This window comes from Epinephelus moara, chromosome 2 (assembly GCF_006386435.1).
Source record: "Epinephelus moara isolate mb chromosome 2, YSFRI_EMoa_1.0, whole genome shotgun sequence".
In the NCBI taxonomy this organism is placed as follows: domain Eukaryota; kingdom Metazoa; phylum Chordata; class Actinopteri; order Perciformes; family Serranidae; genus Epinephelus; species Epinephelus moara.
This window is the reverse complement of record NC_065507.1, coordinates 11,142,710-11,168,040: the sequence shown is the minus strand read 5'-3', so window position 1 is coordinate 11,168,040 and position 25,331 is coordinate 11,142,710. Positions and strand designations below refer to the sequence as shown.

General features: G+C 43.2%; 1 protein-coding gene across 2 annotated transcripts in view; it reads right to left on the bottom strand.

Annotated features, from left to right (window-relative positions):
• clmpb (CXADR like membrane protein b) overlaps window positions 1-25,331 on the bottom strand; it is a 77,494-nt gene that overhangs the window by 16,626 nt on the left and 35,537 nt on the right. The window contains exons 1-2 of one of the 2 annotated variants that reach the window (XM_050064744.1): window positions 17,751-17,769; window positions 7,655-7,806 (exon numbers count right to left, since the gene is read on the bottom strand). In XM_050064744.1, coding sequence (XP_049920701.1) covers window positions 7,655-7,768 — 114 coding nt within the window. In that variant the 5' untranslated portion in view covers window positions 7,769-7,806; window positions 17,751-17,769. Of the gene's footprint in view, window positions 1-7,654; window positions 7,807-17,750; window positions 17,770-25,331 lie in introns of those variants that run through there. The other variant, XM_050064738.1, reaches the window with a different exon arrangement.

Below are 25,331 nucleotides of genomic sequence, written 5' to 3'. Positions count from 1 at the left end.
TAAACACAATGAAGCTCAGCATAAGTTCAATCAGGAAGACTTTCTCCGTGCTCATCCTTTCACATTTCTCTCCATCTTACTCGCACTACTCCCTCTAATCAGCTGACTATGGGTGTTCACTCCTCTAGTTATCCAGTCACACTTTGCCACGATCTCTCAGCCAATCAGGATGCCACTGCAAAATTTTAAATCTGCTCTCTCTTCTGCTGCTGTCCACCATCATTTTAGGCAGAATCTTCGCACCCTCCTCCACCCTGTTCACCTCCAGCCATCGTATCCAGAGTCCAGGACAAGCTCTCAAAGACTCATTCCTCTACTCGTCCAGATCATCGGCACTTGTCCATCTTCACCACCTCTGCCACCTCTAGGGGGGGAATTCCCTATTCGACTATGGGTTATCACCCTCCTCAAATCAAACCATCTCTACGGGGTCTAATCACCAAAGACTTTCCTCATTCTTATTCATATGTTCACATGTTTATAAATAAATATTCTTTTACCATAAAAACGAGTCTCTCCTGACTGAACTGATGTCAGTTTAAAATGAACAGTAAGGAAAAATGACAACAACTGGTTGAGTTTAAGTTTAACGTGTTTAATGTAAAAAGAAAACAAAATCTCATCGCTGTCAAAAATGAAATTTATTATTAGAATTATTCGGTCTGTCCAATTATTGTAAACAGTCACTGGGTCTGACAGGCTGGAGACATTTTTGCGATATTGTGACCAAAAATATTTAGACCCATCACATCTAAATTTAAGATGATTTAAGATTTATTAAGGCCCTATATTAAGAAACCTTAATTTGAGGATGTGTAGACACCCTGTCTTAACTTAATACTCACGATAAGTAGCTACTGAGTGTTGCAGTCAGTGTTGTATTGAAGTCAGCAGCACTGCATTAGTCATTTTAATAAATATATTAAACACACCTGGTGATAGTGATAACATGAACAAAGGGGATGTTCTTTGATGTACATTAATACAATAAATTGATGTGTTTTTGTGGATGAATAGCAGGACTGTTAATATGTGTGCATCTTATACATATAGGGTACATGAAAACATACATATGTGTGTATGTATGTATATTTGAATTCATATGCATATATATAATCATGTTGGTAAGTCTTTTCTATGTTATTTTGCTTTCTGCATGATTTGCTTTTTACAGAACGTTTGTATTTGTCTTTATCACAAAATAATTACAATATAAAACACTATATAACAATAACAATATAAAAATTACAATATAAAACACATGTTTATCATAACATTAAAAGTAGGCTGGTACAGAAAAAGATGTTTGTGTTAGCGACCGAAACAATCTCCTCTTCATTTCTCCTTTTATTTTTAGCACAAGGTTCACTGATGTTTGCAAAGACCGGGTCTTCAAAGGAAAAATCTGATGGTTTGAAACGTCACCGTAGACATCTAACATCTGTAAACCTGAACTGGAGAGCTTTCATTTTCTCCTCTCTGCCTGTTTATGTCTTTGTATGGCTTATTTCTATATCCTCTCCGTGTTCTCTGTGCCTCTCTCTCTCTCTCTCCATCCACATACACAAACACAAACACAAACAAACACAGCTGTCACAGTGGCCTATTACTCAGGGCAAGTGAGAGCCTGCAGATGGGGACTGCTAAATGCCGGTGCCACAGCGCATCAGAGCCCAAGAAACAGGGGCACCTGCTGTGATCACAGGTGACGACTGGCCATTTACACGCACACGCGAAACATGCACTGACCTACACACACAACGTAGCGTCCAAGCAATGTAGAGTCGAAACACGGTATGAATGCAAACAGACATACATTACGGCGCCACAGCTACAGGCGCAGAGCGACACGGCCCTGGCACCTAAACAAAGTGGGACATATTTTAAAAAGCTGCCGCCTATGGGCACACTTCTGCTGCCTTCATGAACTCTGGACATTTATTACTCACATACACATGAGTGTAGCCTATGCCACAAGTGTATGTGTATTTATGCTTCTGGTTATGTCTGGGTGTACTCTGAACACATGCTTATGACACCGACAGAGGGAGAGATAGTGGAAGTGCCGGTGAGTGTGATGAATTTAAAAAGAATTTAGTAAAATGGCCACGGGCTGTTAGCATAGTTTGCAATTAAAATGAGGTGGTTTGTTTATTCAGTAAAAAATTGAAAATACTGTATGCAGACATGGAGTGCCTCTACCTTCCCTGGCTTTTTTGAACGGATAACGAGTCATTAGATGAAACACTCGGAGGAGTTATTTTTACTTACTACAGTAAAAATGTTTTGTTGACTTGCAGGGTTATTTTAAGATGTACAATAAAAACAGTTAATATTAAGAGTAGCAGAACCTGAGCTCTGCCTGTGCTGTATGTGTAAGGAACAAAAAAACATGATTCCCATTTATATGCCTTGTTTTTATATCATATAAAACACTTTGTTAAGATGCAATAAAAATGATAGCTATCCACCTGTTCTTTGATCAGGGAGGGATTGTTAAAGATTACTATGATCAGATTACACACGAAATGGTATTGGTACCATTCAGACATTCATGGCATATAGGCTTTGTTTAAGAACTACATCTATCAACGGTTAACCATTAATTGATTAACTGCTGAGTATAACCTACTTTTGACCAGTTATGCATGTCGGCCTATAGGTTCGTTTGCGTACACACCACACTCCGCAAACAGCTTACGACGCCTGTGTTAGACCAGCAGCGCCATGATGCATGCTTTGGGTTGATGACTACCACAAACCAGCATATCTGAGCCACCTGCCCATTACCCTCCCTATAGCCACAGTAAAAAACAAAGCCTCTGATTGAAACACACTTCTGATTGGTTTAATAAAAGCATCATGGATGCCAATGGGGACAAACAAAACAATGGATGTGTTCCGAATCGCACTTTTTCTTTTTACTTTTAGTAGGTACTGCAGCTGCCCTTGAAAGTATGTACTGTTGCATGCAGTATACACCAGTGGCGGCTGCTGGTCTTTCAAACAGGGGAAGCTCACTTTAAGTCTACATCATAAAATTTGGTTTTAAATCGGTTTCCCTGAAGATAAACAAACACCATTCACCAACTTCGCCAGAGACGGAGATCAAGCCTTGGAGCTCTGCTGTTGTTACTTTGCAATGTATGTAGTTTAACTTTAAAAGTTCTTACTGCACAGATTGTAGATTCTAACATATTATATTTACGACAGTGAAATTACATCTGCAGTTCTCTGTCATTTTTATTCCCATAGTTATGTCTTTTTGTTGTTTGTGATATTTATGATTATTTTGTTTACCTTAACAATCAATAATCCTATTCTTACTATTAGACTGGTCATCAGTTACTTGACTGTGCTGTCATCCCTCATTGGGACTTCTGACAATCAGCTGTCAAACAGCTGTCATCTGTGTGCGGCTCAGTCGATGTGACGTCTCGTCCGCTGCGCAGAGGATTGTGGGTCAGAATAGCCAGAATAGCATGCTGGTTTGCATACTGCAAAATCGGACCAAATGTAGTAGAACATCCTGATATTTTGGCATACTGCATTTGACATACTATGTATTGGGACATACTAAATCTTTTTCTGTAAGTAATGGAAGGCACAGCATATCTCAGCCACCCATCACTCTCCCAATAGCCACAGACAGACACAGTCCAAAACAAAGCCTCTGATTGGTCAAAAGTCTGATTGGTTTGACAAAAGCATCATGGATGCCTAGTTGGGACTACTAACAAAACAGTAACTGTTTTCAACACGGAAAAATGGATAAATAAGCACAGAAGACATTCAGTGTCGGACACTGCAGTTCAAAGCTGGATTCCAGTGCTTCTAAAAGGCATACGATTGCACCAGAGCCCAGAGCTAATGACAGCATTAGCTTCTGGGCTCACAAAGTAAGTCTATCTTGCATATAGCATTCCAGAGATATTTAATGTTAGTAACATTATGTCATATATGACATAGACGACCCCAGATTTAACTTCCATATTGTCCAGTCTGTTTGATTTTTCTCATCAGTCCTGTTGAGAGTGTGGTGGTGAGACAGACACGTGCACACAGCTCTGCTTTGGAGATATAGTGCTCAGTGCATTTTCAGAAAACGTTACATTAGACATCACATTCAGTTTTCACTTGCCTGATCAGACAACTGCATGAGGCATTACATGTGCCTGAACACAGAGTTTACTTGCCCCGGGCAAGCGTTAATGTCAAGCCCTGGCACCCCTTGTGATTCACGTCATTTTGCATTTTTTCATTAAGAAATTAACCAGTTAGTTACCGGTTAATGGGTGTCGGGCTGTTAAACGCCACATTAAATGAAACAAACATTCCTATTTAAAACTATGATCCATAACATGTTTGATATATGTAAGCAAATGAAATACAGAAAAATACACATTTTGCATCCACTCTCCACTGTACTGTTAATTAATATTAATCATCTCAGCTGGCTGCAATTGTAGTGTTAATAAACGACAATAAAATAAATAAAAAAATGGAGCGCTGGAAGGGCAACACTTTTTGTTTCTCTACACTCTCTTGCATTGAAAATCATCAGCATACAGTAAAATCTGGTATCACAATGCTGCTGGTGTGTCTTCCAAGACAGGATGATAATTTGTGGAAAGTTGAGAATTTCAGCTTTAGGCATCTTCCTTTCATTGTTTTACATGTTTTGGAAAATGGCATCTCTCCAGGTCAGTACCACCGCTGTCGCTATGCTAAAACCCAGCATGTGCCGTGTCTATAGTTTCATGTCAGTACAGTGAAAACCAGACAGAACAGTCTTTTACTATTCATCTGGAAGATTGTAAGTGAACTTTGGTGAGATGTCTCGAGCCCCTCTGTGTCCTTAACACATGTAGCCTGTACATTTGCTAACAGAGGCTAAATGTTGACAAGATGCTCTTTCCCTCTCAACATGGCCCTCCAGCAGAACAAAAGAATGATTTATTCATTCAGCTACAGGCGCAGTCTCTTTCCTAATCAAATTTTCAGACGTTTGATTTTAATTAATGGCGCCTTCAATGTTATCTTCCCGTTAAATATTCATCGCAATGTGGCAGGCCCCCTCTGAATCATCAAAGTGTAAGACACTTGTTTTCCCCTTTCTTTCTTTCATTCCGAGGCCCCTCTGTTTCCCCCTCTGCACACTCCTTTCCTTCTCTTTCTCACACTTCTCTGTGCTTACCAACACGTCAGTGCATGAACAAACGACTTCTAAAAAAGAAAGGAAATCTCTTTCTTCCGACAGAAAGCTGGTGAGACTTTATGCTCCGTCTGTCATCAGATACAACGTTCAATTTGGGTGAAGAAAGGAAATGATTCGAAACCAGTGAAACGATACCAAAAACGTCTTCAGAGGCTGTGAGACACTAAACCAAGTTAAGGCTATTTAAAGGCTTTCAGGCAGGTGATGCTTTATTTAGGACAGAATAGTTGTGCTGCTCTTTAAAGCTGGGAATATGTGTCTACAATCAGCTGCTATCTACTAATTTTGTGTTTTGTATATCAGCTCTAGCAAGCAAAGGAAACCCAAAGAAATGTCACAATCAGTGAAGCTTTTTTTGGACATTACAAAACATGTAATAACATAAATCATTCAAGCTTTTTCCTGATGTAAAATAAACAATTTAAAAGACAGGGAGCACATAACAGATGCTTAATATGCTTATGTTTAATTTAATCTCATGATGTGAAGCCTTGACAATCATTGGGTAAAAAGCAACTATATTAACTTGCAAAGAAAGCAGGAGCACTTTAGAGTGACAGATATGCAGCGTAGACTGTCTTTACTCCATGAGCTGACATTTTGGAAACAGTGTGCCTTCCTTGGAGCTTAAGGGAGTGTGTGTGCAGTCTCAAGTCAGTTCTGTCTTGCTGAAGAAATGTACAGCAAAATCTCTGGAGAACCAGGAGTCTCTGCTGAGGCTGTTTTTATGAGAAATATGACAGTTATGCTGCTTCGTCTGTTAGCTAATGTTAGCTTGAGTTAAGGACTGCTAATTGTTCAGACGACAGAAAATTCTGGAGCCACAATAGTCGGAATTATATCCCTCTGGACTGAAAGGCCAGTTGTCCGACAGCTTGGTATCCCGAAAGCAAACGTGCTTTGATCCAAAGGCTGTTTCTCTGAAAATACACTAAACACTCTCTCAAACAGAAGCACATGGCTGAGTATTACACAGAATGATGTCATCGAACCTTCCCGCACTACTCTGCCTCCAATTGGCCCGTATTCATTGCCTTTGTTGGTTGTGTTGGTTACATTTAGGCATGAGGAATGACACTGGTTAAGGTTAGGGTAAGAATATTAGGGTAGGGCCAATCAAACGGAGAGTAGGGCGGATCATGCTGTTGCTAAAGTAAGAAGGTCCGACGACATAATTCTGCATAGTATTAGCCATGTGCTTGGGAGAATGGTGAGATGGCCCTTTGGAGCATATTTGCTTTCAGGAAACCGAGCTGTTGGACAACCGGCCTTTTGGCCCAATGGGACATTTTTCGGACTATCGCAACGGTATAGTGGAGGGTTTAACAGGTGTACATGTTTTACCAACTTCATTTTCAGGTCATTCACGGTGACCCCTCCCAACAACCAAAAAGACATTGAAATATATAGGACAGTATACCCACTTCCCCCTCGGTAGCCCATCCATTTACTTAATGATACATCCACCACATCAAATATCTCTACACCACTAGAACATTGGAATTATAAACTAATGGAAACAATGGCATGGCACACTTGAGTTAGCAATTTCTAGCTAGCTTACACTTGATAGTTCCTTAGTTAGTTTTAGGTATGGTACTGAGCTAACAGCCACACACTAAATGGAAACTGATGAAAATATAATTAAGACTGTTTCTTTGTTAGACGTGTTAGAAACAGTGCAGTCACATTTGGTTAAAGAAAAAAAAGCTAATTGAAAATCTTGTCCAAGTTGCTCTCACGTTTGTGCCTTTGCTGTAGCAAAAGTTAAGAGTAAAGGGTCCAAGGTTACAACTACAAAATGAGCTGGGGAACATTCTGGGCATGATTGTTCCTTTGTGAAAGGCACTAAAACTTGAAGTGCCACAGTAACTTTGGGCATCGAGTTAATGTGTAACTATTATGGCTCCTGTTGGAAATCAATCAGCATGACTCAAATGGAGGGAAGATAGAAGATAGATAAAAAAGTTGATGTGTGAACGAGAGAAACGGGGCAGAGGGAAAGGAGGAGGAGAGGATATATGTCAGGTAGATAAAAAAATAAAGTGGTAATAGACAGAGGTCTGTGTTTTAGCGCGAATGTTCCCATTGTCATTTTGAAGGTTCTATAGCAAAGGTCACAAAACCTGTAACCCCAGGATTCAAAGCCATCAAGAGTGTGTTTAAGATGTTCTCCTGTTTATGTTCTGCCTGTAGCATAAAAACAGTTTTGCTTTTTCCTTCTGAAGAGGACAGCATTCAGGCTGTTCCTGCAGGTAATGACCAGTTTAGGAAGCACTGCACTTTTTAAGCTTTTCTCTGCAGTAGTGATACAAAAAATATACAAGAAGTTATGAAAGAATGACACAGTGACATATCCATTTCCAAGGGACTCATTTAAATTAATGTGTTGACAAACCATATGACGACGGAGAATTAAAAGGAATCTTATCTCACCACTTTCTGTTTGGAGTTTGGTTTCTGCAGTAGCCACTCAATGTCGAGAGAGTTCGACGACGGGAACTGGTGGTGGCACGGTAAGGTGGCATTGTCCCCGACGACCTTCTTCATCTCCGTCTGGGCACCCACTGACAGCAGGCTGAATAGAACTGAGAAAGAGGAAGAGAGAGGTAGAGAGTTGGGGGAGGGGAGGGAAAGGGAGAGGTAGATGTCAAATGGGGACACTTGCTCGATCCAAACTTGAGACAAGAGGCAGATGCCACAGATAGGAAGCAAAAGCATGCCGACAGAGGAAATTGAGACGGAAGACGCAGTGAGAGATATGACCCAGAATCCCAATCACTATCTGACAGATGCCGAGATACGTCACACCCGGACACTGAGGAGAGACGATTCTTTTTACAGGAAATAGAGTTTGGCGTAGGAGGTCAGAGAGAAGTATTATGATGATCTTTTTTGTTAACCCCTTTTGACAAGGGCAGTCAAAGAACACATTCTTATTCACAGCAGCAGCTGCGGGGTATTGTGGCCTGGGAAGGAAAGGTACACAGCGTTTGACTACCGAGCTATGGCGCCTGCACATGGACATGTCTGCTGTAAAACTGCAGAGATACAGTTACTGAGTTGCTTAATTAACGACCTAAAAGGGCCATCTTTCTGTTATCACGTGTGACAATGTAGCAGTGCTGGACCTAGCACATTCAGCGCCCTAGGCAGGCTTCCCCTGCTAGATAATATCCATCCATCCACTATCCCAGCTGACATTGGGTGAGAGGTGGGGTACACCCTGGACAGGTCGCCAGACTATCACAGGGCTGACATATAGAGACAGACAACCATTCACACTCACATTCACACCTATGGAGAATTCAGAGTCACCAATTAATCTGCATGTCTTTGGACTGTGGGAGGAAGCCGGAGTACCCAGAGAAAACCCTACAGAAGGGCTCCCTCCTGGGATCGAACCAGAAACCCATCTTCTTGTTTTTGTACTGCACCCCAAATGGCTTTTGCATTTTGTCTTACTTAAATGCTCTCCATACAATCTACTACTGTCTACTACTACTCCACCATTTCCCTTACGTTTGATTTTTTTTGCATGTCAAAATATTTTTTACATCCCCCCTCTGGATGGCGCCCTAGGCAGCTGCCTCTGTCCCCTAAAGGAAGATCCGCCACTGCAAAGTAGACAAAATGGAACCGCGATATGACACTGTCCACAAACGGAACATGCAATCAACACCCATACCCAAACATTCACAGTCTACACAGTAGAGAACTTGCAGTGAAAAGGTTTGCAGTGAAAAAGTAGCAATAATTATGACTGTGTGTGCACAAGCGAGTGACTTTGGGCACCAGCCAGACTGTCAGGGACTGTGTCTCAGTGGGGGAGCAGCGAGGCTAATTTATTGGAGGATGCTGGACAGCCCGGCGGGCTTGAGTGGAATTAGCCAGAGGCGTCAGGGGGGTTTGCTGGAAGCTGAAGCTATGGTGTTGGTGTGTGTCTGTGTGTGTGTGTGTATTTGTGTGCGTCCAGAGGGGTTGGTGCACTGCTGAGACATTCGACTCCCTCCACCTGGTAGAAAGACTGTAGGATACTGCAGAGGGCCGCTGAGCTCACTGTACACACTCAAATGTGACGGATATTTTTGGCTCTACAACATTTAACTTAACTACCTGCCTTTAATTTAATTGGCGAGCGAGCAAATAGCTCCTGGGGACTCTCAGCGCTTAAAATAAAGTTATCCAGCCAGCAGATGCTCATTTGGAATCATGCAGGAATGTACAGGTTGTGTAAATATTGTTAGATCTCCTTTTCATTATCATGCTGCTTAATAGCTTTAACGTTTCCTCCTGTTTGCACAGAATAAATAAACATCATGGAGTGAGACACGTATTCAAAACTATGTGCTTTCACAGGTGTTGTGTCTGTGGCGGAGTGATTCAACCCAGAGCCACTCTTTGAAAGAATCCCTTTGTACTCCGCAGACACAATCACATGCTGTCAAATGTTCCACAGGAGGCCAAATGTGGCCTGTGAATGCATCAGCACTCACTGGGCGCCTGTCCACTTGTTCACTGGTCCACCCTCACAGGAGCCAACACCCTGTCCCATAAGCGATCTCTGGGCCAATGAAAATGTCAGCTCTGTGCTGTGAAACCATTGAGTCAGTGCTGACGCAGGACACAGAGGAGTTGCCTATACTTCTACCAAGGGGGAGCTTCAGTCATACAGATGACATCATATGGTGGATTTCAGCAGTTCTTCAAGTTTTGTTTAAGCTCTGTCTCTACTTTGTGAGTCCTCCGCTTTAAGCCTGAGCTCCACGCTGCTCACTGTCAATCAAGTTTAAAGTTTCCAATTGGCATTCGCCAGTTGGGCAGAGAGACGGCACTTCACGGTTGAGTGTTTGTGTGTCCATTTGGCAGTGCAGGAGCGACAGGATGCATTGCTGAGGTCCTTCTGCTCTGTTGGACCACCTGCTCAGTTCAAGTCATTAGTCAGCAGAAATAAAAGGGCCACCCCTTTTAACAGAGGAGCTCCTGGACCCTGAAGGTATCCCCCTTTATGACTTTTTAATGCAGCATTTGCAGGGTCATTCATCTTGTGGGCTCCCCACCGATATTAGTTTGGATGTCAGAAAAGAGAGAGTGAGAGAGCTTTTTGGTGAAAAGAATATTCAAGAGGAAGAATGATCAGACTGTGCGGTTTGTTGGACCTAATGGTGCTGGTTAATGCTCGATGGCCATACAGGGGTCTACTGGGAGACCTGCGCCCACTGTCTCTCCTCAGCTCCTCAGGCTAGCCTCTGTAATCAGTACTCCCACACCCATCAGCAGCCCCGGGCTGAACCCAGCACTGTGTAGCAGGCCTGATAAGAGCTCGCTGCTCCTTTTCTCACCTCCAAGCTCCTACTTAACTGCCCACTGCTTCAACTGTAGGCGCTGTAAATGGAAGAGTTTACCTGGAAGATAGATAGGGCCAGGGTGACCGCTGAAAGTGGGGCATTGCAATCTTTTTCCACATTAAGTACTAGACTTTCGAAAAAGCGGACTTTAAATTGACCTTCAAACAATGACTGGGGTCAGTTCGCTAACTTTGGCATTGCTTGTGTCAAAACTGTTCTTCATTGCTCAACAATGAGGATTTGAGTGTCATAAATTGTATGTATTTCACAGAGGAAAAAAATAGGCAGCAAATGTGCTGTATCTGTGACGGAAAGAAAACTGTCTTAGTTTTTGCCAGAAAGAGTTGGCAGACAAATCAAAATGGGTATTGGTTGGTATACAGTCGCTGCTCCCCACTTTCCCACTTATTTATGGTCTTGCAGAGGGGCTTTTGTGCTGTGGAATGGATGACACAGTGCTCCCAAAATAAGCTCGCCTTGATGTGCGTTTGCATTTGGATTGGCCTCATTCACCGTGTGCACAGCTGGGACGGTTGGACTGCAAGACCCCATCATTTGTGTCAACATCAACTATGAGACACAACAGAATTCACTGCGGTGGCAGCTCTGCACACACAGTATGAAAAATTGTTTTGTCAGTCAAGTTTAGGTTTGTGACCTTGGCTTTCAATTTGCAGTAAGGTGACCCAGAAACAATAAAAAACTGTGAACCATACTAGGTTAAACTGAGATAACGTTTCTGGTCACACTGCTATGCGTGTGTTCACATGTCTCTATGAGATTCCATAAGGACATGGGAAAGGCTATCTCAATAAACATGGCCATCTTGAGGGGGAGATAAATGTGGAGAGGACTTGTGATCTGGTAGCTGGTGCCATACCCTCCATCCCTCTCTCTCTGTCATTGTGTCTGCTTCTCTCAGCTGCGTTTGGCTCAGCCTCGTGCTTTCATTTGTGGCGAGGTTCAATCTTTGCCCATAGAAAGAAAGCAAAGAAGCATAACATAATTAACAAAAGAGAGTGGGAGCTAACACCAGAGGTTTGGAGAGCGAGAGTGTGAGAGAGAAAGATAGACACATTTGACAACAAGAGAGTGAGAGGCTATGGTGAAATATGGAGGAACCCATTTCTATGAAAAGGCCCTAGGGGGAGTTGTGCTCCAGTAAATCCGCCTTACAGAGCCCTGCAATCTTGTTATAGTGTGGCCAGTGAGACGGACAGACAGACAAACAAGGCAGGCCTGGATCTTTCACACTGCCCAAAGTCAAGCCCCATATCCCCTCAGTCAGCACATTGGCCTGGCTGGGGCCTTTGCTATGTCCAAAGCTTGTGACCTCTGGTACTCAAACACAGCAGATCAGAGAAGGGAGAGGGACAGAGAGAGATAGAGGGGGTGAGAGGAGTGAAAGGGTAGAGAAAAATGGGTTGAGGGAGGGGTGGAGGGAATGTGCAATGCCTTATTTTGAGCACTTACTGTAAGTCACTGGTGTGGAGGATGGATTATACCGTCACAAAGGTGGTTTTAGACACAGGTTAGCACATGCACAATGGGAGAAAAAGACTGGAGGTATCACTGTTTTATTTCTGCTGACAATTTCCCATTGTGTGCGTTCCGTGTACGGAATACATATGCGCCCATCTACATTTTCTGTACATGTGTGACTGCTGGTGTGTGATGCATGCTTTATGGGAACGCATGCTGCCTATCTACATAAGAGAGATGCGAGGTACTATCTTTTGCCGACAGTAAATAGTGCCTCAGCACACAAATCTTTGATTTAGACTACAGCTGTCATCAGGCTCACATCCTCCAGTCACATTTGAGTAACGTGTACAGCCTCACAGAAGCAGGCAGAAGTAACAATCATCTCCCAACCCTGCCAATTACAGGCTTATCAAGGAACGTGACTAAATGCGAGAGAAATAGAAATGCTTGTGCTATAACCTCCACGTGAATCCCCTAAAATAGGACTTTTTGCATGTAACTAGCAAAATCTGACATGGCAAATATAACTACGATTCCTCCATTCTTACTGCTGACATAAAGCTAGTTTTTAGCTGAGTTGGGGACATGCTGAGAGGAGCATGGGGCTGATGAGACAACAGTGAAATACTCACAGCTCAGCGTGCTGTTTAAAAGGCTGTCTGCCCCACCAATGAACAGCAGTCGTGTGTGACCTGAATTGGCTATTCAAATGCCAAACATATATGCTATAAATACCACCGATGTGGCGCAGAGATTCACAGATAGTAGGTTACAGATTGCCCTTTCCTCTTTTCTCGTATCTTTGAGGATTTTCGAGACAGACTTCTTGAAGCGCCAAAAGTCTTCAGATGTCTCAGTAGACATGAGGCCGCCTGCAGTTGTTAGCGCAAACCGAGTGCCTGCAAAAACAACCCCCAGTGCACACTGTGTGAGAGAGTCCTTTATTCATACACCCACAGCTCCCTTTTTAATTACAGCTTCTTAAGGGGTAAGTCTCTTTAAATGTACCAAGTTATCATGCCCCATTAAAACACATGTTTTGCATATGGCACACTACACTAGTCTCCTTGTAGTTTCAAGGTCCAACTCATGAATATATTGCTCCTGTGAAAATCAAAGGGGCTGTTTTTTCCCTGACTGGAAGCTGACTCTTTGAAGGGATAAAATCCCATAATCCTCCTCGCCTCACACCCAGCGACCGACGCTCCCTTCTGCTGACACAAGGCTTTTGTCCGCAACACTTTACAATACGGTACATGAAGTCACTACCAAGGAACGAGTTAGAGACAAATAAGAGCTAACTGCTAATTAGCAATAGCTTACGAGTAGTTCTCTAATGACTCCTTCCTGTTTCCTCACGGCTTGAACATTACAGTCTCTGTGCCACTCTCACGTGAGAATTGTTACACGAGTTGTGTCACTGCTTCGCGAGTATCTTACCACAACTTGCCATGTTTTTGTCTCCTCAAGGGGGAAGTAGCACATCCTACTTTCAACCAGCTAGTACCTCATTAAGACACTGTACTGTGATGATTTCACATCACATCATCCCCGTTTTCCTAGCTAACACGACAACACTACATGCCAGGCAGCTAACAAGTACACATTATAAAGTAATCATGAAGTAATGATGAATTCCTTGTAAAAACTCACAATGAGGCACCATTTTACTTGATAGGATGCAAAAATAGAGCAGTAACTATTACCACGCATGGTACATCAGAAGAGAAGTGCTTATACTTATTGGTTGTATGCTGCTTATCTTCAGAGTTTCAGCCTTTTATGTCTATCATTTTTAGCAACACAAGGGCCACTTGAGCTGTGATTCATCTGGAGCTTGAAAATATCTAAAAGTGAGGGCCATCCTGTTCACGGCCATCTTTGATCAGAGGTTTCTAAGAAGTCTGACTGAAGCAGTAATGGATGAGTTTGAGGAGGAAAAGAAGGAACTGAATCATTTCCACGATAATCCCTTGAACCTGGAGGGGGAAGAGGGACGGGAAAAGAGAGGGAGGACCAGTGGCAATGGGGAAAAGGGAGATGAAATACCACTGAGGTCTGAATAATGTAAATGTTCACCTTGCGGCACTCTTATTGCCTTCATTAGCATCCCTTTCATGGCCTCGTCATTGCTGTCACGTCGAGCGATAGGGCCGCCATCCCGCTGACAGATCCCCAAAATAGATCCAAAATTAGTTTCGCGACAAGCACTTTTAATTCCCCCAAAGTATTCTGCATTTTCTCTCAGCAAAATAAGGAAGAAGGGAGGAGATGGGAGAAAAAAGCTAATTACACCATTCCCCAAGGGAGGGAGAGTCAGTGAAACCTGCTTACAGTGCTATACACACCTTATCAGCGCTGCATCTGGTGGCGTCACCCACACTCGTGGGTGCAGCTGTCCAAGATGCTCCGGCTACTCCATAAATCTTCTGGTTTTAGCCTGAAACGCTCCAAAGAGCACAGAGCTTCTCAAAAAAAGGATACACTTTGGCTCAAAGTCTCTCACGACCATGCAACACTTTCACCAACCTGTACGACAAATGCTGCTTCCTTTTACCATCTTTGGTTTGGTCTCTTTACAGAGACTATATTCCAAATGAAAGAGAACAGTGAGACACTACACATCATTGTGAGAAGCCCAATTTCAATTCTTTCCACTTTACAGTATGTGGCTTATGTAAAAGAAAAAGCAGGAAAAAAAAAAAAGAAGAAACACAGCTAGACACGTGACCGAGTGGAAAGAGTGACGAACAGGAGACTTAAGACTCCTGTCTCTCTCTCAAAGAAAACCGTGATTGCAATTGGCCAGAAGTTTTTTCTTCTTCTTTTTTTCAAATTAAAAAACAATTCATCATTTTGGAAAGGATGGTGCCCATTTAAAATGTTAATTACAGCAATGCATCTTAGAGACTTCACCCTGACTTGCAAAATAATCTGCAAAAGCTTGTGTGGTGTTAAACCGTTTACAGGGTTACATCCTGCTTAAAAAAACACCATTCAAGACATTTTTTTCCTTCCTTTAATGTGTTCAGACTGAACAAGGTCCAAATGTCAAATGGTCTGTTTTGCACCAGATAACACGCTTCAGTTAAATGGGGCTTGGACAGTGACCTCTCTATTTTGCTGCAGCAACGGATCCTCCCAACATCTGGCAAAGCCTAAACAGACCCTCATGTGTGCACATTCACTTTGTTCTGCATGAGCGTCTTCAAATCTGAGACTACAGAGAAGCATGCAGCAAAGGGAGGAGAGAGTTAACGTCTTGTGGAAACTTATCACCGAGGTTGCTGAAGCTGTGTGTGGGTACGTGCGTGTGCATAAAGGGCACATCCTCCCCGCGGCACGTGCGCACAGCCTTGAATAAACCTGCCGTCCCTCACTGAGAAAACACATTTTAATGGAGGACAGAGGAGAGTGAATTCTTTGACATATTAAGACATGCGCAAAACAGCGCTTCATTCTTTTTTTGCTGTGGCCGAGAACATTTTGCTGAAAGTCATTTTCACGGGTATGTGTCGAAGGCTGAAGAGAAAACAATTGCTCGGTTTCAAAGTGGTAAGTCAGCAATTTGGGCTATCAAAAGAAAACAACTCTAAATCCGGTTAGAGCAATTATATTTGCTTTGACAGAAATCAAATTTGGTTCCTCTCACAAAGAAAACTTTTTTCCATTCCTGCACAGATATATATTTTTTTCCTACTCTTCCTCATTCAACGAGGCTTTGTCCCAGGGCTGGGCTTATTTCTCGGTCTATGTGGCATTACGGTATTTTTTTGTTGGCAGAGCTTTGTGAATAAGGGTGGAAAATATTCATCATAGAGATCTCCAGTATACGTACAGACACCACAGTGGAAGGCTGTTCTTTGCTGAGTTCAAGCTCTGTTTGACCCTGCATGCCTGACAGATGGCGCAGAGAGAAACAAGATGAGCTGTATTCATTAAAACACTGTAGAAGACAGGTTTGCCTGCTGCTGATCAACTTAAAACTCTCCTGTTGGGCATTGGTGTGGTATGATAGCATATCTAAGCACTGCTGGAGTTTGGACAGATGGGCTAGCTTTGATATAAACAGCCATAATGCCCACAGTGCACATATAAACAACCTTTTTTCCTCCTGCCTCTTTCCCTGGCACATCATGCAACCACAGGCACAGTTCTGTTCCCCAGGACACGAAAGGCTCCTCAATTTCCCTGGTTATTTATGTGTACTAATCTCAATTTGTGGCTGGCAAGCGTGTGAACGAACTCCTCTCACATTGTTGGAGTGGCTGGACATGGGCACTGACCTCAGCAGATCAATACTTAATAAGCTTTTGTGCTGCCAAGTCCATTTTGCTGCAATCTGCAATTTTTTATGTCCATTAGGTTGAAAATAGAGCTGACTAGGTGTATGACCACAGGAAGTGGAATGTATCGCGGTCGCCCAGGCTCTCTCTGATGATGGATGCTTCACAACAGTGCGAGACCGATGAAAACTTAACGAATACTATCTACCTCATGCACTATAAAGTGCTACACCCCTGACTTTTATTAAATGCAGTTCAATACCCCAGTGGTGTTTCAAAGAAGCATTTAACAACTTGTGGGAAGACAATAAAAGCCACAGTGGGCTGTATGGTTAAGTTTGGCTGCACGTGACGAACAAGGGGAACGGGAGGAAAACAAGCCCAGAGCTGGTGCTATATTTGGAGCAGCACTAAAGCTCAGCTTTAGAAGCATTGTAAGATAGCCCCAATCTGGATATGTAAGCACTACATTTTGGGAGCTCATAGTCAGGAGAGTGTGGGGATTCTGGACGCTCCTTGTATTCTTCTCCTCCTCTTCCTCGCCTCTCTGCACACACAGATTAAATTCCATTATTTAGGTCACTGCGATTATTTGTCACTGTCTAAAGTCCAAGTTCACCTAGGGTTAGACGGCAAAGCCTCTCTCAGCAAAGACGCTAATTTACTTCGCTGGGTCCACGGGAAAATAGGAACTGAATACAACAGAGCAGCTCCCATGTTGTACATTTCAGCGGCTAATTGAAAACAGACGGGACGCTAACTCCCTCTCTCCATCCGCCTCAGCTCTAGCGCGCTGCATCACTGACATATTAGCGCTGTCGCCAGTCCTGTGGTATGCATCTGACATATCACTTTACTTGATCGGTTAAGCAGAAAATAACAAAGCAGGGGACGCCTCGTACACAAACAAGAGGATGATATTGTTACAGCCGCTCGAGCTGCAGCTGTAAAGGACAAAGAGGTAACCTATCCATCCGAGCCCCGTGACTAGGAAGGACACATCGATGGCTGCCATTTCCCCAGAGGTGAGCAGATGCCACGTCTGTTTTGGCAGCTGTATACTGAGAGGTGTTGACTTGTGTGGGGCGGCTGACTGAGGCAGAGTGGTGGCTGCACGATGGCCAGGCAGGTCAACAGGGGCTGCAAGGCTTCCAGGAAAGGCCTCACTTAGGCTCATTTAGGAGAGTTAATGGACCAACATACCATCTGTCCTTATGATTAGCTAAGCCAATTCATGCAGGACACTAACCTTATTCACCTGCTGCACACACACATAACACACCTAGTGGAAGTGTCCACTGCATGTTGTGTTCCTTTTGGCTGTGCCTTTAATAAAAGTAGAATTTTCTACACATCATGTGTGTGGAATGCATTTATTTTGAAATTTAAAAATAAAGCAAAAGACACACTCACGTGTTAAAGGTCAGCCAAGAAAAGTATGAATGAGTATATTGTTCTAGATGGTTTAATTGCATCCATTTCAGAGGACCACACAAAAGCATTAGCACTTTGCAGCTTTTTTAAAGTAACCAGAGTTAGAAAGTCCTTGTCCCCTAAGAGTAATACACAAGCACACACACAGGCACGCTCCTCCAAACAAATAGGCCTGCCCTTTGTGCAGCTCACCACCACTTCTTCCCAACCCCCCCATGTCTAGGAAAGGAATGCCCACGCGGCCACATCCGAGGGCGGAGAGAAGATTGAAACCAGATGAATGGAGCTCGGGTACAGCCTGCTCGCCAGGCCCATATTTCACTCCCCAAAGTCTGATTAAAACGAGGTGCGGCACTAGCTGGGCCAAGGGAGCTTATTCCAGCTCGGAGAAGGACATTTGCTTGCAGCGACACTCTGGGCGAAGGAGGAAACGGGGCGAAGGTCACAACTAAAGTCTCTGCATTTGGCTCACGCTGCCCCTGTAGAGGTTTCCCCGATAAAGCGAAGAAAGTTCCTCAATTTGCACATATAAAATAAATCCACAGCTGTCCCTTACATATGAATTTGATTCTGTCAGAAAGCAAGAAGGAATCTGTCACCTTGCATTGTTTTTTTTTTTTGTTTTTTTTGTGGGGGGCACAGCGGCTGAGGAGGTGTAAAGTAGGCCATTGGCGTGGAAACTGTTAACTGATGTGCCAAAGGAAATGAGGGCAAACTGCGAGAATTGTGGAGCAAGAATTATTAGCATCATACAGTAGTTAGACATAGGATGTTATATGTATCACAGCGAAAACAAAAGCCATGATACGATATAGACATTGGATTTTTGTACACACATATCCAAGGTATGATTCTTATGTTTGAGTATAGGTTGATGTGTACAATTGTGGAGCTGTTTTGGTGCCAACAATAATCTCCTAGTATAATTCTTAATTGAATAATGCCCTATTAAGAATGTAAGGAGCTTCTAAGAGCATTATCATCATGTAGTCTACAAAGGGTTTAGTGTGTAGAATTTAAGGGCGTGTGCATGTCAAGAATAAATCCTGAATACTTGGAGGATATGACTCTGTTTTTAAGATAGCTGACGCATAATGTTCATGGTTTTGTCCACAGACATTACAGTCAGTGTTGAGCATGTTGCAAACTTTGGACAAGAATTCACTGGGACTAAGACGAAAGGAAAAACCCAAACAAATAAACATGCCACATGCTGTTTCTTCCTGCCTTGACCAGTTAGCTTGCCCACCCGATGAGTGTGTCTTTACGCTGGAGGTCATGTCACATGTGTGCATGTGTGTGGGGGTAGATGGAGGTAGAGGGTGTCATTTACATTCTTTCTGGGTAAGGCCAGTGGTGTAGTCTATGTGATACGCAGGTATGTGCTGCATACCTACTGAGAACGCTCTAAGATTTCCATATATGTTCTTTGAAATGCGCGAGGATACATGACACTTTAGTTTCGTGACAGGACTTTACTTCAGCTATTTGTTTTCATACATTTGGGGTCGAGTGATGAGACAGAACTTACTGAGTAGTGTGTGCATAGCGAGTGTGTGGTTGAGCAAAAGAGAGAAATCACAACGATGGATGCGATCAGAGCGGAGAAGAAATTAACAGTAAAGATGTCAAGCGGTAGTAAATGTACGGTGCAGGTTACAGTTTGTCTATGAATAAACACTGCAGCTCCCCAAGACCCTCATAAAGTTCCCATGTCTTGCTGCTAAGCTGCTGGGTAAAGTGAAGCTGGTAAGCATCAGCCTCGGCCTTGGAGGCAAAACAAAAGTCTCCTATTTACCTAGACGCCTTGTGAAGCACGGTACGTGTTGGCTTCCAATATATGAAGTGCTATGATGCTTGACTGTGACCTAGACCTGACACACCAATAAACAATTTGCAGCAATTTCTGCATACGTGTTTCTTTAATTTAGCGTAACATTGTGGGAATAATTGCATTGTCAGTTTTTTCACACCCTCATATGATTGATGATATCTCAGTCTCAAGACACAGCTGATATATGACTGTCATCACATCATCTATCAGCATACAAAACACATGATGATATTGTGTATGACATGTGCTATACTCCAGAAATATATTAGCTGTTAAAGTCTTGTGTTGCTCAACTCTTTCGAGAGGTTTCAACCTGACAACACAGACCCAGCATTTGGACTGCTCTCAGCTATGTGTGAATGCACGTACCGTATGTGTTAGCGTGGCGGTGCTCATGGCGTGTGCTCAATAAACTACGATAAACCAGACTACACTGCAGCACAGGGTAAATGTGTACAGCGAGACAGCAAGAGAGTGAGACAGAGAAGCAGCCTGGGTGCTGTAGGTGTGTGTGTGTGTGTGTGTGTGTGGAGCTTAACACATGCGTGAGTGTGACTGACTGATTAGTGGCCTGTTTTCATCGACTGTCTGCAGTCGCCTCTCCTGAGATAGCGAGGCAGAGTGGGAGAATTTCGTACTATTTTCCAGGAGCTGGCTGCGCTCTCTTTCCCTTCCCATGCAGCTGGTCGGCCACACTCGCCACCCGATGCCAAACACACTCCCCTCTATCCCCTTGACATTTTAGCTATGTTACCGCTGAGAGAGTTGTGGCTCGCCTGCCTGCCGCCTGCCTGTACACATGAGTAAATAAGGCCCAGCTCATTTCATTTGGCCATAATGTTTAATCTACATTTGCTTGGTCAACGAGAGGTTAATCTCATTACCTTTTGCTAAATGGCGTGCTCGGGCATCCTCTGACAAGACGAAGGCTAGACACGAGTTAATTAAAAGAGCAATTAAAAGAAGACAGTAAGTCCCACTGAACAGTGGTAATATGTTCCCTTGACACTGGCACAGCGATGTCGAATAACACTGTTCTACGGTAGTTTGTCACTAATAACAAACCACTCTTCATTACAAACAATGGAGACTGGTAATAGTGGAACAATAGAGAACTCTGGCACGCGATTAGCTTGTTTTGTGGTTAAACATGTGCTTCAAACTAACCTTTAACACTGTTTGTGGTTTACCTACTGTGAGGCGCCTTATTAAAAGCAAGCCTAACCACAATACACACGCACACTATTACAGCAGTTAATCAACTCCAACAGGTTGTTAAAAATCTGACATGCAATTAGCCGAGACTGTATCGGAAGAGACTTAAATGTCATCACTGAGGGTAACACATTACAATGGAGCTCCGAATTGGAGGCTACCTTGGGTGCTCCAAAAAACAATAGCTGGAAGCATAACCTTCGAAAATGTCGGGGAATGTTAGAGTTAGAGAGGCATATCACTGCTGGAGAGATGGTCTTTTTATAAGACTAGGCTGTCTATGCTGCAGAAAGATGCATAAACTTTTGAAATAGGTGCTACAAGACCAAGAGAAATATGAGGAAAAGGGCTGTGGTATTTGCTTTTGCTTAAGATGTAGAAAACCTACAACTACCTGAATGCAGTGTGCCACAGCGGACCTATAAACGCTTCAGCTGGTGGGTGACGTAATGCAAGTCTGGCCAGTTTGATGCAGAAATCTATATGACGGCTGACTGGTAACACATGATCTTAAATAACAGTTTAAAGGTAAGAAAAAACAGAAAACATTTAAGGTGAGAAATATGCAATGCATAACAGAATCATGGTTCATATTTGATCAGCACTGCTAACAGTATGGTGCCCAAGTTCTCATATTACAGCCAAACAGTGCACTAAAATATGTTTCTAAAGACATTTCAGGTATAAATAGGTAATACAGTAACCGACTCTTGGTTTATATTTGATTATCATTGCCTAGTTTTACTACTTGATCAGAATTTGGTCTGAGTTTGAGAGATAGAGGGGCGGGTCTCTCTCTTGATCCGCTTCTATACTCGTTGTGTTCGTGGTGGTGGGCATATGGAAATGCATAGGTACCATGTGTGTTTCAAGCAATAGCCCCAGAGCCAGAGCGACATGGATTTGAGCTGAGAGATGAGCAGGGAGATCTGGGTGCACATTTTACCCACACTGTCATAATACAAGGCTGGCTGAAAGTTGGCAAAGTATTCCTTCAATGTTCGTTTAGATCAAGAAATCGTAAGAAAACAAAAAAATACTGTGACAATTTTAAATTTCTATACTTCATAAAGTGATTAAAGTATAGAAAAAGTGTGTTGGGAAAAAGAATGAATGTATTTTTATGCTCAACCTTCCTCATCATATACTGGCAAAAAGATTTTATTTATTTCCACAAGGCGAAGAAATCAATTATTAACCCAAAGAAATTAAGAACACCCATTAATTTATGCTAACAGCCTAACTTTATACAACTTTAATATTACACAACATGACGCAGGACTTACATCAGAAAGATTTACGTCATTCTGAAATGTGTAATCTGACTTTCTGCCTCTATGTCATCTCTATGAAGGCCATTAGGCACTTTTCTGTGTTCAGTGTCCTGTTAGCATACAGGAAAGCGAGGGAGCTGGGGAAGTAGCCTGCCCTGTGGGTACTACTACCGGCTCCAGTCCCCCCCCACAGATGAATCATAAACAAGTCCCTTGGCCTCCGTGACTTAATCCCCTGTGACATCGCCACGGGGACACGGAGAAAGAGGGAGCGGGGAGAAAAGGAAAACATGCCCTGTGCTCAACTTTCAAGTGAATTAAACATTAGGATGAATGCGTATGAGGTGTATCTGAGGATATGTCATTGAGTTGAAGTAGTAATTTAACAGATGATAGCATCTGGAAGTGGGGGTGGTGATATTTTTTGGGGGGGTTGGTAGGGCAAAGGGACTTTAATATTTGCTTCATAGAAGTAGCAGTCACTTCATCTCAGGCTCTACCTTGGAGCTCCCTCTTTTCCTCCATGTGTGTATTATGCAAATTCATGTCCCACAGTCCTTTCATTTAAATTTGGCCACACAGCTTAAGCTTGGGTAGTCTACAGAGTGTGGCAGCTAAAGCTATAATCAACATCGTGCTCCTTTTAGGCATGAGAAAGCATACCCAGGAGGGAGCAATAAATGGATTTATTTTAGGAACCAGAATGTAGAATCTTAGTTAGGCCCAGACATGCTAAGTGCTTTGTCCCTTATGCATCAGCCCTTGGGCAGTATTTCCTTCCTAATTAAAAAAAGAACAAGGTGCAAGAGCAAAAACAGTGTAGGCACTGTGCTGTAACAGAGGTGGGAGCAGCTCGGCCCGCTGGTGTATTTCTTTTTTTCCTCTAAAAGTTTGGGATATGATTCTCACTTTGCCGGCACTCTGCAGGTTGTGCTGATGCAAGGAGCTTTTGTCTTGAGATTAATGAAAGACGTTTGGCTCTTTGGCATTTTGGATCCCACACAAAGGTTAAAAACAGCCTCTGACCAGTGAAAGGTTTATGGGGCGCGCCACTGAGAACGTTCTGCTCGCTCAGGGAAGCAATTCTTTCATCCTACACTTTCTCTACCATTTTTACCGACACAACAAATAGATGAAAAAGTGAAGCTGTATTTCAAACTATTTCCTCCAAGTATCTGCTGACAAATTCAATTTCGGTCTACAAAATAAAACCCATTAACAGTTTTCTTTATCTTTCCAACAGGTGTGAGCTCATGTGTCCATGTGTTGCATATTCCAGCATGCCGACAATAATAACAATCTGGTTAATAAAGGTCTTGGTCAAAAGAAGGCCTCGGTGTAACAACACCCTGACTCTTTCATGGGTATCCTGGCATGGCTAGTAGTATCTGAAGGAGTGATTCAGACGGCCAGGTGGAGATTACAGATCCCATCTGTCCGTCTGGCTAACGTCAGGTGATCTACAAACAGTCTGATGTTAAGTCACTCTGTTACAGAAACTTAGGCAAAAGGATTCTGGGTTGTTACATTCTCAAAAGCCTCCTGACAGTGGCGATACTAGATTCTGTGGGGGCCCCAGGCAAAGAAGCCCATCGAGGCCCCCCAACAATCCCTATTGTATTTTGTCCTTCTCGCCTTGTTTTAATTTAATTTCTGTTGACCAGAACGATATGCTCATTTCACTGTGCTAACTAACATATATATGATGATTACAGGTGAGCAACCTGACTGTCCTAACTAACAGTATCCAGCTGTCATACTGTAGCTAGAAGGGGCCCCGCTTGGGGTTTATTGGGGCAGCGTCATTGCACATAGTGCCTTTGTGGGAGGTTTAAGGGGGTTTATAGTTCTTTCATTCATTAATTTTCTGTCTGCTGGAGCCTATCCCAGCTGACATTGGGCGAGAGGCGGGGTACACCCTGGACAGGTCGCCAGACTATCACAGGGCTGACACATAGAGACAGACAACCATTCACACTCACATTCACGCCTATGGGCAATTTAGAGTCACCATTTAACTTGCATGTCTTTGGACTGTGGGAGGGAGTACCTGGAGAAAACCCATGGTAACATGGGGAGAACATGCAAACTCTGCACAGAGGGGCTTCTTCACCGCAAGTTGGAACCCCCCATCACATGTTCAAACCAGGAACCCTCTCAGTGTGAGATGATAATGCCTCTGTGCCGCCGGTGGTGCAGTGGTTAGGCAACTATACAACTATAAACCCATGCCAGGGTTATAGTTGTCATATTTTGGGGGCCCCAAATATTTACCTCTATTGACGGTGCACCCCTGCTTACCGAGATAAGCACTTAGCTTCATCTTTTGTGGTGGAACTGCTCAAATGTTACACCACATCGTCCCTGAGATACATTGTGAGACTCTCTCTTATAGTGGGGCTGAAAGAAGCAGGTGTGGACATCAAATCTTTCTTGACAGTATTCAAGATTAGTATAGAACCTTCATGCCGGGTTAAATAAAGTGAAAAGTGCAAAATCCCTCTGGCTAACCTGGAAGCCTTTGAGGAAGAGTGTTAAAAAAAGGAAAAGACTACTTGCCCCACTGCTTGTGATGCCCTGCCGCAGAGGCTTCCGACTGATCTCTTCTGTGGATTGCACCGTATATGGGTCTCTAAAGCTATTCTCCATCCCTGTGGGTCCGCTCTCACATGGGAGATAAAGGAGGCTGGGAGGAGAGAGGTTACCACCAGCTCCACTGCCCCATCCCCCAACATCATAATCTATCTTACATCTCTCTTATCTCTGTCTTGCTGTACATCAGACCTCATAAAGAACACGCGTACAAACAGTCATTGCCGTAAAAGCACACTTTTTGCCTCTGCATGGCGCCTGCTCAGCCGAGAGTACATAATGCCTGTGCCATGCATGGCTGGACCAATGCCAGGACAATGACAATGTTCTCCCCTGAGTCCAGAAGAAGAAACTGTTCAGACATCTCAGCTTTCCTCCTACGTGCCACATGCTGGCCTGGTACATCCCTTATCACTAATTCCATCTGAAGGGGCATCAGGGTTTGAGTAAAACACCACAGCTGGGATCAAGATGACGATGCAGCCTTGTAAAAACCAGGGTTATAAAAAAAACAAACATCTTTTATCGAGAGATATATCAAAGAATAACTACCAAAGCAGCTGGAGTCCAGTCTGAACTGCAACACTGACTTGAACCTCTTGACAGATGCTTAAACAAAGACTTGAAAAGTCATCAAATGTTTTA